Source organism: Trachurus japonicus, chromosome 3 (assembly GCF_045865225.1).
Source record: "Trachurus japonicus isolate A0001 chromosome 3, Traja_1.0".
Lineage (NCBI taxonomy): Eukaryota > Metazoa > Chordata > Actinopteri > Carangiformes > Carangidae > Trachurus > Trachurus japonicus.
The window spans coordinates 6,937,816-6,953,729 of record NC_140909.1 but is presented as its reverse complement, the minus strand read 5'-3'; the positions used below and the strand labels follow the sequence as shown (position 1 = coordinate 6,953,729).

The window sequence follows — 15,914 nt, the reverse complement described above, 5'->3', positions numbered from 1 at the left end:
ATTACTAGCAGCTGCAGTTTACAGGAATGTTGTTCCTTTTGCAGCTTTTCGGTCTGAAAACCAAAGTATGATACACATATTTAAAAACTACTACACTGACATGATAGTGACAGATGAAAAGTTAAGGGACCAAGCTGCAAATGTCATGACACGACACATCCAAACACAGCAGAGAAAACTAGATTAAGTCACAGATCAACAGAGTCGTTCGTGCAAAAGTTTGTGCTGATGCATCTAGAGATATTTGCAGGATCTGTGACCTGTTGGTGGCGCTACAGTCTGCACTACAAGTCACAGCAATCCATCTGATTCTTGTAGAGATGTATCAGTTTGGAAGAACACAGTCTGCTGCCAACTCTTAAAAAACCACATATATGCAACCACTACAATAATATTTTGTGAATAACCTTCAGAGATAACAGCTATTCAACAAACTGTTTGTTCTCCTGCTCAGTCTCATACAAAATCTAAAACCGGCCTCTTATATCACACCAACCTCGAGGACCCTGAAAATGTTTTAAACAATCCATAAAACCATGTGAGGCAGCCTGGTGTGTCTTGATGGGACTGGGAGTGTAACTTGAGGAATGCTCATTTTCAAGACAAAAGATCCTAAAATGTTGAGTCCTAAAAACAGCAGCATATTTTTCCCCGACTGAGGCAAGCGGCCAATTTGTGACCAACATAGAAACTTTTACTGGAACACTGTGTTACTGTAGACAGTGATGCAGTGTTGTTCGGCGGCTGGTCGCAGCACAATATCTGTCCTTGGGAAGAAAAAATTACTGTTTGTGAACTTGAAATTCTTGGAGAAATGTGGATTGCAAAGGAGCAGTTAGGTAAGTGTGGTGGCTGCTCCAGTTCTGCTTTTAGAGCAACTGGCTCTTTTTTTCTCTCTCTTTGCACAACGTCCCGTGAAGAGCAGCCTGGTGATCACACGGAAATATTAAAGTAGAGGAGAAAAGAAGAAGAAATGTGTTGGTCCAGAGTTCGGCTGAGGGAAGTCGCCAGCAGTGGAAATTAGTGTGTTATCTTTTTTACGTCACCTCACACGTTAGCTACACAAAGACAAACTGTGTCGTTTAAAAGCTGAAGTGGAAACAAATGTTTTACACTCAGTTAGACGATGAAGTCATTATAAATCTGACGGCTTGACAAAGATTACAGCTCCTAGCACAAAAAACTGATTCAGTGTCTTTTCCTACTGATTTCACCCACTTAACACTGTAGACAGATAAAATACGTACAAAGAAAACTATTGTGAACTGCAGCTTTAACTAGTATTTTCACCGTTTTCAGGTTTTCCACTGATCAGAAATGTCCAGATTACAAGAGCTGGATTAGTTCCCTCAACATGAACTGTGTGTAGCTGCGCACACGGTGTGTAATCATAATCTTGACACAGGTCTTTCTCAGGTGGACAGATAGGTGATCTTGCAGGACCTGCCTTGAGGCCCAAACAAATTTGAAATTAATGAAGCCCCCGAGGGCCCGAGGCCCCGAGGCAGTTGTCCAATTGGTGATCCAGCTTTTCCTCTAGAGGATCCTTGCAGACTCGTTGCAGGTTTTCAGCCACACACAACTAAACATGCATATGGAGAGGAACTCAGTTTGTTAATAACATTGACAGATTGACCAGTGGTATAAATAACAAAACACTCAGCTTAGATTCATTCAGATTTAAACATGTTAAAGGGATAGTTCAACATTTTGGCAAATTGGCCCATTGCCATAATCCCTATAGTTTTAGCAGTAGGTTCATTACCTTTAATTGTCGGTGCAAGATATTTTTAGAACAGCGGAGCAGAGCGGCGAGCTGCTCAGAGCTACGCTACGGAGGCTAATGGGATTTCTTGGTTTCCCTCATCAAACTCATCAAATACACAATCCAACAACTCCACAACGCTCTGGTGGACAAGTTGTGACCTGCACATTCACCACGCTATGAGATAATAACAAAACGTTACCAGACAGAGTTGTTTTAGAGGTAAATTCAGAGTCTGCTTGATGAAAAACTGTCCCTGAAGGCAACGTGCATCAGTGGTTTTGCATGAATTTCCCTCTAAAACAACTCTGTCTGGTAACGTTGTGTTATTATCTCATAGCGTGGTGAATGTGCAGGTCACAATTTGTCCACCAGAGCGTTGTGGAGTTGTTGGATTGTGTATTTGATGAGTTTGATGAGGGAAACCAAGAAATCCCATTAGCCTCCGTAGCGTAGCTCTGAGCAGCTTGCGGCTCTGCTCCGCCGTTCTAAAAATAGCTTGCACCGACAATTAAAGGTAACGAACCTACTGCTATGACTATAGGGATTATGGTAATGGGCCAATTTGCCAAAATGTTGAACTATCCATTTAATATATCCATTTATTACTGAACGTGGTGATTTTAAATCTGTGTAAAAACTGAGGCAGTAACTTTTTCTTCTTTGCATAAAACCTTGTTCCTTTTCTCATAAAAAAGGACATTGAATTATAAATGTCGTGTTTTGTAAGTGCAGCAGTAACTGTGGCTCTTGCCAGGAGACCATTATCTCCACCTCCTGCTGCCAAGGCTCCGTGTCCAGGGGCAGAAAAACGTATCCAAACATACAGGACCTTTAAGATAAAGCTGGATTAGATGAGAAATGCACTGACACAGAGCTGATAACAGGGTGTTTTTCTAACTTTATGAAAAGTAAACACCGCACGGTAACCTGCAGAAATCCAACCTTTCATCCCTCATCCACTCAGATTTTAGCTTGCGACCAATGGGGTTTGATATCACCGCTACGCATTCCAGCCTTTCACAAAAAAACTAAGTCTCATTTCTTCTTCAAGGTCAAATTTGTCACAGATAAAAGGTACAATTTATCTCAGTGTCTTGATGTGCTGCATATCTACAAGTCAAAGTTGAAGGTTACAGTTTCACTCGCTCCACGACGTACATTTGTCATTTCTGTCCTCTGCTCTGTTTTACAATCAAATTAAAAATATTCTTTTATAGGATTCAAACCCAGGATGTTGTGGTCGTATGGTATGGGCGTTAGCCAACTTACTGCTGCCTTTACTGGACTTCACCAAGATTTATGCACTGAAATAGAGACTGTTCAACAGACACACACACACACACACACACTTTAAACCATCATCTGTCTAATCAGCACCACCACCCCCCTTTGGCTTCGACCTCCGCGGCTCAGAGTGTGTTGTTGTACTAATTTGACAGCTGACTGTGGTCTCCTCTCAGTCCCGCTGTGGGGCCGCTGCCATTCAACTAGTTCTCTTTTCAAGTCAAAAGAGTAGAAGTTGTGTAGTGGATCCCTTAAAAGCTGGTAAACAGAGACGCAATTAGCATTTGCGGGTACAAATAGCACGGCGGGCTAGCTTTCCACTCCAGCGGTAGCTCAGCACTCGGTCCGACCGCGGCTGTTTGATCAGCACCACTTGAGCTCCGGACAAAGCAGAAGCTCACCGTTAGAAGAAATGCAAACAGAAAAAAAAAAAACGAAAAAAGAAAGAAAAAGGCCGAGACAGAGACTGTGTCGACCAGATTCCTGTGTCTCATGTTGACTAAAAGTCTTTTTCTTCTCCCTGGGATAGAAACCAAAATGACACATTGAGTGGAAAGTCGACCACAAGCCCCAGATTGTTAATGGTCACGACAGCTACACGCCACAGACGTTGATGCAACAGCAGCATCGGATTTATAACCATCGGTCTGAGTTTGCTCATCTAGTGGTCATGTAACGCTTGAACAAGACTTCTCACTGACTCAGCCCGTTTCTCACAAGCCAAACTGTTCAAAACTACCATTTTATACTTCATACTTTTATGATAAATTATCATTATGCAGCTGGGGAAAAGAAGTATTGAACTTGTCAACATTTTTCTCAGTTAATATATTTCAAAACGAGCTATTGACGTAAAATTTTCACCAGATGTCTGTAACAACCCAAGTAATCCACACAACCAAAGACATCACAACTTGTATGTCCATAAATGAAGTTATGTGAAGAAAAGGAGGTGTAGATGGAAAGACAAGAAAACAGCTGGAATCTGTCAGTTATCCTGTCCTCTCTCAGTGCTCATTGACATCACTTTAGTCCTAATTGATGCCTATAAAAAGGTCTCTCATCATCAAGATGTCACACAAGAAGCATCTCATGATGGGTAAAAGCAAAAAGCTCTCCCAAGACCTTCACAACCTAATGTTGGAAACATATGGCCCTTTCCCACCAGCACTACTCGACTCAATTTTCTTTTTTGATTTTCCACTACAGGAGTACCTGGTACCTGGTTTCCTGCATCTGTGTCATGTGGGTTTCACAACCTTTAGGAGACCAGCAGCAGCAGCAGCAGCAGCAGCAGCAGCTGGTCTCGAGTCTGTTGCCTCCAAAGGGAGAAGTGAACGTGAGCACAGATTATGGTCGATTGTTTGGCCCGATAGTCACTTAAGTAAATACTGGACTTATTTTTTTACAAGCCACCAAAATCATATCTTTTGATACGAAAATGGCAAATTTCAAACAGACAATTAAGAAGACCTGTTTCTGTCTCAACAACACACTCTCGCAAGATCTGGCACAGATCTCCTAGGTAACATCAACTAACGTTCGCAAACACTCGTGCTAACTATAATTTTCGTAATGCTAAATATGACTGTTAGCTCTGCAGATATCTTACGTTAAATCTCGCGGATTTACACCGGACTTATTTAATTTTTGTCGGAACAATTTCGCATATTAAGCTTCAATGCAAACGGACATTACATATGAGCAGCATGGAGGTATTTGGATGTTTTTTGGTGTGTCTTTTTGTTACGAAGAAAAGTGGTATCCATTTGCAACCGTCATATGGACATGCAGTGCTGCACAGAGACCCCACTGTAACTCAGAGAAGCCACGGAGGACTCTGAAACTTCTCCCAGCCCTTAGTCCTGGTGGTGCCGTGTATAGAGACATGGCAGTGGGCATGACGCCATCAAAGTAAAAAGGCAAGTCTGTGTCAAACTGACAAGTGACAAAGGAGCGTTACGAGCGACAGCAACAAAAATAAAAGGTCCGGTGGGAACGCACCTTTAGCAGAAGAAACTACAAATAGCTCATTTTCCACCAACAACTTTTATCCATCAACACACAGATGTTCACAACATGAGGTGGGAGCACGGGCGACCACGCCCACTTAGGAGACAGGAAGTGTATAACATTTCATATCATTGGCGCAGCTTGTAATGAGCGATCTCGTCATAGTAGAGTATCTTTGGTACTATGAAGTAATCAGTGGCAAATGGAAAATGACCAAAGTCAAACAGAGCTGTAACTGTGTAATGGAAAAGGGCCATTACTGACAGCATTGGTTACAGACGTGTTTCTAAACTTATGAATTAGTTGGGGCCGAAATCTGGAAGTGAAAAGAATGTAATTTCACCATAAACCGGCTTCGACCAGGTTTTCCTGCGAGATTCAAGAGTCAGAATCAAAAGAAAACTCAGAAGAGTCGTCCAAGAGCCGAGGACCAATCACAGAGAGAGAGCTGGAATTAGCAGGTACAGGTGTTTAAGAACAAAAAACACTAAACCTCCATAACCTCTATGCACGCTCACCATGCAAGACTCCGTTGTGTTGATGTGTTCAATAAATATTTGTGTTTAAGTGTTTCAACAACGCATCGACTCTGGGTCGGTTCATGTTTTATTCCTCCTCAGTTTGAGCAGAAATCTTGTTTCAGGTTCAGTTTGATTCACGAGCGGCCGCCACAGCAGGAGGAACCGTGTTGTAACAAAACCCCCTTCGCTCCTCTCATCACATAAGGAGCAACACGCCGATTATTTATTTACACAACTGGAGTCTCCTTCAGCTCGTCCCAGAGGAAATCATTCCTCTGATCTGCTGATCTCAGACCAGTCAGACCTGGATTTGAGCTGCACTTCTCTCTCCCTCTCCCTCTCCCTCTCCTTCTCTCTCTTCTCAGCTGATTCACTGTGTTTGAGTTTTATTTGAATCCTGCCCTACGGGACGCTGGGATTGCACAGGTTGGTTGCCATGGATTTAAGACAAACTTGCGCAGGATGAAAAAAAGAAAAAAAGAAAAAGCTCTCCTCCCCTAAAGCCAGCGCTCAGCAGGGTGCATATTTGTGCATTGTGTGGACGACGTGCAGGAACCTCACAACCGGTGAATGAAAACATGAAGTCCTGAGAGACTTACTGACAGAGCAGGAGCAAGAGGAGGAGGAGGAGGAGGAGGAGGAGGAGGAGGCGAGGTGGTGTGGGGGGGGGGGGGGAGTGATGTGCTGCAAAGCTCAAAGGCCGGCAGCTTGACAGTATGCCATCAGCTTAGTCTTTATTCTTTCTATTTTCTTGCTCCCCTGTTGCCCCGACTATCTCTCCTGGCTGCGAAGCGACTTGAAAGGCGGTGGTCAGGTTCATTTAGGGACAAGATATTGAAATATGTGTGGCACATTTCTTCAGAAGCGAGAGGAGAGAGAGAAACGTAATGAACCTTTACTGCGGGGACGAGCTCTGCTTTGAAGCTCTGCTCATAATTAACAGCTAAAGCGCTTGTTTTCGGTTATTTGCGTTACTCATTATGCTGAAAGTAGCTATCGAGCTTTTTTTTTTTTTTCCGACATAAAGGATGCCCTTGAAGGTTTCTTTTTTTTAACTGTAGCCCATTACAAGCGCCAAAAAACACGAGCATTAAATCCCCCAGGAAAAAGCATCTTAAACAGCGTTTTATGGGCTGGTTTTTATTTCTCGGTGTCTCCTGAGTGTTTTACAGTTATCCATCTACATTCCTCTAATTTCTTCATTCCCCCTCTCTCCCTTCGGCTGCATCATATAAAGACGCCTAATTGAAGGCTTTGCTCAAAACAAATGACCACATTAGCCTGCCCCCCTCTTAACTCGTCCTTCTTCCTGTCTGTGGTTGTAATGCATTATACACTCATGCTGCTTGTTCTCCATTGTCTCTCAAATTACAGTGCAGCCTGCCAATCATTTACAGACTACATCTATAGGGACATTTACCCACAACCCCCCCACTTGCCCCCACCCCCAGATCGTCCCTCTGCTCCTCCACAATGTTTATGGTGAATAGACAGAGTCAGACCAACACCACAGGAATGATAAGAAGTGCTGAGTGCAGCCAGTCAGTGTTAAATGTTATTTCAATTTCATCATCATCTGTGTTGATGGAAGTTGTTTTGTTTTTTTTTGGCCGATTTCCACGTCTATTATAATCTGAAAACACTCGAAACAAAACCCACGGTCACACACAAGATGAATAACAAACAATTCACTCGTGTTAATTCGGCATAATTGAACACTCCCTGGATAGAGGAGCGGCTGATTAAATGCTTGACTTGTGTTTCTTTTTATGTCTTCACATGAACAGTGCAACGATCCCCCACCCCAGTCAGTTAAGATCTAAGAAGCTGCCAGACATTTCTGTCCCTCCGTGCTTTCCATACATATGGTGCCACAGTGAGGTTTTTTCTTTCTTTTCTTTTTTCTTTTTTTTCCTTATTCATGTGACAAAGACTCCTAAACCCTCTACGGCCAAACAGAACAATGCCACGTGGGTGGCTCTGTGTCTGTGTGTTAAGTGTGTAAACAGATATTTTAGGCTGCGAGTCAAAAAGTCTCCAACCGAAGTATCAGCTTTCAGCAGAGTTGCTTCAAAGGAAGAAAAAAAAACAATATAAAAGCAGGTGGAGATGAACAGAGTAGGAAATAAATCACTTTTTAACCAACAACTCACAAGAGAGAAGATGCAGGGAAACAAGCAGCATATCGACACTTTTCTGACAAATCAATTGTTGAATAACTCCAGAAAATTAAAGCATAAAGTTTATGTAACTTCAGCCCCAGTTCGGCAATTAACTAAACCTCAAGAGTAGCTGAAAAACAATAATGGTTTAACCTAATATTGGGAGGGTTTATAGCGCTGCTGCTGCTGCTGCTGCTGCTGCTGCTGCTGCTGCTGCTGCTGCTGCTGCTGCTGCTGCTGCTGCTGCTGCTGCTGTGACTCCAATATGCAGCTTTAATTGCTGAACTTCTGTTACCACTTGTGTTATGCAGCAGCGTGGATGTTGGAACAGCCTCCAGTGTTTGTTGACTGATGCGAGCCGATGTTGACAGGGAACTCTGTTTGGTTTGGCAGGAGCACACACTCGCTGCCATTCCACACAAGAAACCATGTGAGTTTTCGGAGGATTTTTTTTTTTTCCAGCAGCTTCAACAGCAGCAGCAGCAGTGAACAAAACCCTCCGTTGGTTCCTGGACAGTTGACAGAAAAGTTCAGATCTAAACACTTATTAAAGACTGAGGCCTGGCGGTGAATATTCAATATTTCTCCCTATTGTAAAAAACTAAAATACAAGCTATAATCAACAAACCGACAATGACTTGATGAAACCAACAAGTCGTTTATGAGGAGTTTAAGGCTCCACTGCTGCCAAACACCATTAAAAACGCATCAGTGGACCACAGTGTTGCACTGGGTGACATGGCCCTTCATTAAAAAGAAAGTGGGTAATGTCACTAAAGTAGCGTGTTAATCCGCATCTGAAAATAGTCCAACACAACCTTTTCATTCCTGTTTCAGAAAAGTGTTATAAAAAACTATTTATTTGCTGTTTTAGGGAATTAATTCACCTTTTTTTAAAGGTCCAGTGCGTAAAATGAGGGTAAAACCAACGTGATATCCAGCGTTCAGATTCTAGATCGCTCGCAAAGTGACGGTGGCCTTCGAGGACAAAAAAACTTGTTTACCATATATTACATATAGTATTTCAGGAACGATGAGGTGAAGATCTAAACCATTTTACGATATGTCTGCCGTTTCTTTCTCCTCCTTATCAGGCTACGAAAACCAAACAAATTTTTCTTTATAGCGATTATACACTTATACAAAATTTATATTCAGATTTTGCCAACAAACCTTGCAAATTATTACACACTGGACCTTTAAGCAGAATTATCTGTGACCTATTTCTAAAGATGTCCTCTGTAACAAGTGATAAACATGGACAAGGTAAAAAAAAAAAAAAAGTTATATATAGTAATGAGAAACGTCAACACCGGCCCTTTATTTTGAAAAACCGCTGCACTCCATCCACTTTTATGAGGTCAGCCATGTTTTCAGCCTCGGTTTAAGATTTTAGAGGTGTACTTTAGAGGTGCCAGTCTTCATAAACACCGGCATAGATACCGAGCATTTTAGTTGAACTTCAAAACTTCAAAAACAAACCTGAGTACACACATGAAACATCTGATGACAAAGAAGAGGGCACTGCCCCTGCAAAACCGCCGCTAAAACACTGTGATCACGCGAGACGCTCCTATAAATCATTTGAGCTCAGGAGGAGGAGGAGGAGGAGGAGGATAACAGCACATCTTTAAACCGAGAGACGTCGTTAAAGTGAATTGGTTTAATGATACGTCTGAGACTGTACATGCAAGTCATAAGCTCTGAATTTGCTGCCCACCCCGTTTCAGCCGTCACATGACGACTATCAGCAGCAGAGGGAGAAACATCCCACGCCTCGGCACCGAGACGGGAGGCAAGCTGTTGCCTGCCAGTCAGCTGTCAGTCGCTCCTCAATGGAGACGGACAGGAAAAGAGTTTTTGGGGGGTTTTCCAGCCATCTGACTTTTTATCTCCTCGGACAGGAAGTTAAAGATTTGGTAAAAGTAAAAAAAGGCCCCTGTGCAGATATTTACCCTCAGACGGTCTCCTGAGCCTCCTACAGGAACAGAAAACGTTTCTAATCTCATGATCAGAGTGTAGAAGGAGGAAAGACCCTGCTCTGTTCACTGTGAAGTGGAGCCTCACTGCACACACACACACACACATAAACACACTGACTCATCCACTGTTTTCACAGCAGCCCCACAAACACCAACTCCTCTGCACACACTCGGAAGTGCAAACAAACATTTACACACATGCAATTATCCACATAAACACGAGTGCGTGTGCTTATCTCAGCACATGTTTATGAAGCTTCGCCCTCACAGCAGCAGCAGCAGCAGCAGCAGCGACACACTTTAACTCTCCTTTACCTTGAAACGCAGCCACGTTGCGCGAGATGAGGAACTTGAGGCTGGTGCTGGACATCTGGAGGAGGTTCTGGATGTCTCTCCGAGCCGCCACCTGGTACTTCTCCTCCATCTTTTTGGTGCAGCAGGTCAAGTTCCTGGACATACACACCTGAAGGTCTGAACCTAAGAGTCATGAAGAACAAATGTTATGATCTTAAAGGGGACATGTTATGAAAATGTAACTTTTTAAAGGCTCTTTAACATATATTTAGGTGTTTCTTTTGCCTTCCAAACTCCAAATTGGGAGAATTGACAGAACAAATCTGTCATTTTAAGTCTCCTGAGGATGGACACTGTGTGGTTTTATGAGTTGTTCCCTCAGTTGTCTGACAATCATGTCATTAGTTGTAGAATTTGCATAATACCAACCCTACCTGCATGTCACAGACATGCCTTTAAGACACTTGGGAACTATTTTAATTTGTGGCACAGGGGCAGAATATGTCTCCTTTAAAGGGATAGTTCACCCAAAATTGAAATTTCACTCATTATCTACTCCCCCTCATGTGGACTAAGGGCTGGGAGAAGTTTCAGAGTCCTCCGTGGCTTCTCTGAGTTACAGGGGGTCTCGGCGTAGCAGTGCATGTCCATATAACGGTTGCAAATGGATACCAACTGTCTTCGTAACAAAAAGACACACCAAAAAACATCCAAACACCTCCATGCTGCTCGTATGTAATGTCCCGCTTGTATTGAAGCCCCGAAATGTGAAATTGTCCCGAAAAAAAATTAAATAAGTCTATATTTCAAGCTTGTTTTGTAGCGGAAGCTCCTCTTCCCGGTTCGTCAGAATTGGACGAAACTGAAACTTCTCCCAGCCCTTAGTCGAGTGAAATTTCAATTTTGGGTGAACTATCCCTTTAAGACATCATAGATAGATCAACAGACGCTTGGATGGCTCAGTGTCTGAAATACAGTAAAAAGTTTCCACCATTGGTCGTTTCTCTATTGGATTTGACAGCTGCAGTTTGTGCCACTCGTGTTTCTACTGAGTCATTCAAGAGTCACAGAGATTCGATATTTGTTCCTCTGAATAATGAATATAAGAGAATCGATCGAACTGCTCAGCTCTATCTGAACATGCCCAGAAATGTCGCTCCTAATCCAGTTAGTGATAAATGACACACGCTCCTGTTACATACAAAGGAAATAGTTCTGCATCATGTTGTCAGAAGATATGAGCAGAGCACACAATAAAAATCAATATCAGTGCAATCAAATACTACTGATAACACGTGTTTGGTTCCTCTTGTACAGATATTTGTTGTTGCAATCTTTGTTTTGGGGGCATGTTGCAACAAACTGTTATGTTCATTATCAAATCATCTGCTTGTTTGTTTCTCAATCACTCATTTGGTGAATGAAACTCCAGTAAATCATTAAAGATTAACATAATTATGATCCATGAACCACAAGGCCAGATGCTGAAAAATGACCTGGGCTACATGAGTCATTGATCATTGATCATAATACTCACCTGTTGATCTAATATCAGCTGCAGTGGGTTTAAGATATTATTATTGTGCAGGAAACAGAATATTTCTATCAGGATTAAACGTCTGTTTGGGTTTTGCAGATACCTTCAGAGGCGATGTGTGTGTTTCTCTGAAGAGAAACTAATGTTTTCCACTGTTACTCGAATTCAATGCTAATACACGAGAGGCCTAAACTGGGGGCTCATGCATTTCAAAGACAAGTAAGTCTGGTGGATTTTAGCACTTTAAATGACCCAGTGATATTAATAAGTGAGTGTGTTTAACTTCTTACAGTATTATCTAACTGGCACCTGTCCAAACTGTCGAGCTTTTCAGCTTTTCTTCCTTCAGCAGCAGCAGATCCAGAGTCATCATGTTACAGCTGCACTGAGAGGCTGAACCCTAGAAACTGGATAAAACTACTTTCTGCTTTCAGTTACATGACAACACAACCATGTAGAATGTAGATGTTCAACAGGTGGAAACTGACCTTCTTGGTTTGTGGTGTGAAGGTACAGCTTCGCTTGAAGATTGGTTTTTAAAGGGATAGTTCAACATTTTGGCAAATTGGCCCATTGCCATAATCCCTATAGTCATAGCAGTAGGTTCGTTACCTTTAATTGTCAGTGCAAGCTATTTTCAGAACAGCGGAGCAGAGCCGCGAGCTGCTCAGAGCTACGCTACAGAGGCTAATGTGATTTCTTGGTTTCCCTCATCAAACTCATTAAATACACAATCCAACAACTCCAAAACGCTCTGGTGGACAAGTTGTGACCTGCACATTCACCACACTATGAGATAATAACGGAACGAGTTGTTTTCGAGGTTAATGCAGAGACTGCTTGTCAAAAAACTGCCCCCGACGGTAACGCACATCAGTGATTTTGCATGAATTTACCTCAAAAACAACTCTGTCTCGTAAAGTTGTGTTATTATCTCATAGCGTGGGGAATGTGCAGGTCACAACTTGTCCACCAGAGCGTTTTGGAGTTGTTGGATTGTGTATTTGATGAGTTTGATGAGGCAAAAAAGTAGAGAGGTCGCGCACATCCAATTTAAAAAGGTGCTGGCCTCAAACATAAATGTAAACAGAAAATAGAAAAGAGGAGACCGCACACTTAAGCTGTGCTGCACTTAAGTGTGCGGTCTCCTCTTTTCTATTATGAGTTTGATGAGGGAAACCAAGAAATCCCATAATGAGCCTCCGTAGTGTAGCTCTGAGCAGCTCACGGCTCTGCTCCGCCGTTCTAAAAACAGCTTGCACCGACAATTAAAGGTAACGAACCTACTGCTAAAACTGTAGGGATTATGGCAATGGGACAATTTGCCCAAATGTTGAACTATCCCTTTAAGGTTTTTACTCACTTTGGACAAAATAAAACTCTTAAAACAGATGTAAAGTCATGACAACATCCTCTGGTACATAACACCATGACAATCTCTGTATAATCAAAGTGTGGGACCAACACAAAGACGAACCCACCAGGTAAAAAAAAAAAAAAAAAGCTCTTACAATGGAAAATTGTTTTAGCAAGGACAAGAAAACTCCAAGATCTAGATGCTGAGGAAAGATCTTAAGTCAAAGCGTTATCACCTCTCTAAGTGATGTCTCAGATTTTTTCCCCCCATGAACAAAATGTAAGCAATCTGCACACATGCGGGGCGATCAAAACATCTTAAAAGCCACCAAAAACAAAAAAACCTCCTCCGACATGCCTGGACAGAGAGACCATATCAGCCCCGATGCTCTACGAGGCTGAAGCATGAGGAGGAGGGAGGTGAGCAGGCGATGGCACACGTGGTGGAGGAATTCAAACTCTTCCAGATAAGACAACATGAAAGCACCCCAGGCTTTTTTTTTTTGCTTTTCTAACCTTTTTTTTCTTTAAAAAAAAAAGGCTTCTCAGAACTATTTCCACTTCTAACAACAGCAGCAGCACAGACAACAGCTTTTGTTTGGCCGAGGCGATAGACTTCCCTCTGACCCAAACTGACTGAAGACGGTTTGGCTTCTTCTTCTTATCAGGCAGCCGGCGTCAAACATGGAAACAGCTCTCTCTCTCTTTCTCTCACTCTTTCTCTCACTCTTGGATTCCTGGAATTTCTGGAGGTTATTTTTCACAGGCCCGCACTCAATTATAGATAACTTCTTAAAAAAAAAAGAAAATCACACTCAAGGATCAGCTCCTACCTCTTCTCCCATCTCCCATTACACTATCTTGTGTATCTCAGCACATTAATCTGCATCCATCAAGGAAGCGATTCCCATCATCTTCACAGTGTCAAGATGAATTTGGACTTGGATTTGGACCTTTTTTTCGGGGGGCTGCTGTCCGTGCCGCTGGGGATAAAAGGTCAGCGAAAGGTGCAGCTTTTTGAGCAGTAGCAAGTGTTTTGACAGGGTGAGGACTCGGAGCTACTGAAGCAGGAGCTTATCATCACAGGAGGGGCCGACACCGCACCGCACTGCACTGCACAGAAATGTATCTCAGAGCAAGTTCGTCCGAGTGTGCAGATGTGAGGAGAAACAGCAGAGGTTTAAACCGGCACAGGCTCATTTAGATGGGCAGCAGAGGTGGTGGTGATGAAGTTATGAGGGTTATTTAGAGGTTTAGGCGGCATTTGAGGTTTTTTTTTCTGTCAATTAAATGTGTTTTCTTCGCAGCAGCAGGAGCAGAGGAGGCGGAGGAGAGTGATGATGGAGTTTATGAGGAGCAGTTTGTGGCAGAACGGTAGTCAACACCATTAAGATTTACTTTTTTCCAAGAAGAGCAGGGAGCAACAAGCTGTCCACTCAATTACAGCCCACATGAAATATCCACAGCCCTAATCTCCCCTACACACACACACACACACACGCAGCAGAACCGTCATGTGGTGTTATTATTACACACTATGGGCAGTGTGTGTTCAGAAAGTTACATGAAGCTCCAGTTCAACCAACTTTATACACAAGATAATTCCTGTTTATCCCAGCGAGCCACTTATCTGCTGTGGACAGGCAAAGGAAGAGGGAAGAGGGAAGGGGGGGAAAAAAAGTTTGGACTCCTTTTCATCACAACCCACAAGAAACCTCAGCACCTGAACCTCCTGGTTTCACTGGATTAAAACAGAGTTCTTTATAAATATAATTAGCCCAAGCAGGGCTGGTGATGGAGTAAACAATAAGTGGTATTTAATGGAATAAAGTGGTTTAAAATGGGCTGAAAAAGCAGAATATTTCTAAATATTTCATCATATATGAAGAACCAGATGACACAGAAGACAGGAGCTTAGGAAACTCACATTATATTGATTTTTAAAAAGTCCCAGTTCAAACAGTTCAAAGCTCATTATTGTTGTTCTGTCTATATCATTATCACAACTGCACACACACCCTCTAAAATGGGTTTTAAAAAGGTGTGTTCCCCAACTTCAGAGAGCAGCTAAATGGCAGGTTAAAGAGTGAAGCAAAGTGCAGTTCATGAACTGAACTCCACAAAGGTTCAACAACTTCTACTGAATATTTCTCTATGTCACATGTAGCCTAGTAAAATTTTGAAATAAAATCAATAAAAAAAATGTGAGATAACAGTTTGTGTAGCACCAACACAGAGAGAAGGAGAGAGAGACTGGATGGTGAACTTCAAACATCCAACATTAACATACCTGGTCTGGGGCTTAGAGGCAGTAACTGAGCTGGTCCGATTTGCCTGAGTTGGAAAACTTTGCGCACTTCGTCGCAACTGTTGGAGCTTGAACCGCAGCAGCAAAGAGCCAGAAGCAGCAGCAGCAGCGGCGGCGGCGCACAGCCTCTCCACACCGAGCCCATTTTAACAAGACGCCAGGGAAGTCCAAGTCCTATAGGACACTCCACAACAACAAAAAATAAGAAGAAAAAACCCCCAAGTTTGAAGTCTCTCAGGTGAGTCCAGTCCACATCTCAGGTCTCAGGACTTTCAGGGACTCGAACATGTGCAGAAGAGGAGCCGCTGCTGCTGCTGACGGTGATGGTTTAGATCCAGAGAGAGAAGAGGGGGAGAGAGGGTGCGAGCCGCCGCCACACAGCGGCGTGTTGTGTCCAAGTTGGTTGGACCGACAGTCAGAGGCGGAACCGTAACGTTTTACCTGCACTCAGCGTCTCCATCCGCGGCCGAACAGCAGCCGGACAGCGCCATCTAGTGGACACCGCCCTACTTTAACTAAACACCAGGATTTATTTCTTTTTCTTCTTTTTTTTAATGACACTTAGATCCTACGTAGGCTAAATAAACGGCATAAAAACTTAGTTTGAATGGGTTTTAGCCAGGGTTTGGGGGGATTAATTCATAGGATTTATTTTAAAATTCATCAAAAGTATTTTTAAATGACTCCAA

At 42.8% G+C, this 15,914-nt stretch overlaps 1 protein-coding gene across 2 annotated transcripts in view; it reads right to left on the bottom strand.

Moving 5' to 3' along the window:
- gpc5a (glypican 5a) overlaps positions 1–15,714 on the bottom strand; it is a 141,084-nt gene extending 125,370 nt beyond the window's left edge. The window contains exons 1-2 of one of the 2 annotated variants that reach the window (XM_085806123.1): positions 15,667–15,714; positions 10,046–10,207 (exon numbers count right to left, since the gene is read on the bottom strand). In XM_085806123.1, the coding sequence (XP_085662249.1) occupies positions 10,046–10,207; positions 15,667–15,685 (181 nt within the window). In that variant the 5' untranslated portion in view covers positions 15,686–15,714. The other variant, XM_085806122.1, reaches the window with a different exon arrangement.
- Positions 15,715–15,914: the final 200 nt, after the last annotated feature.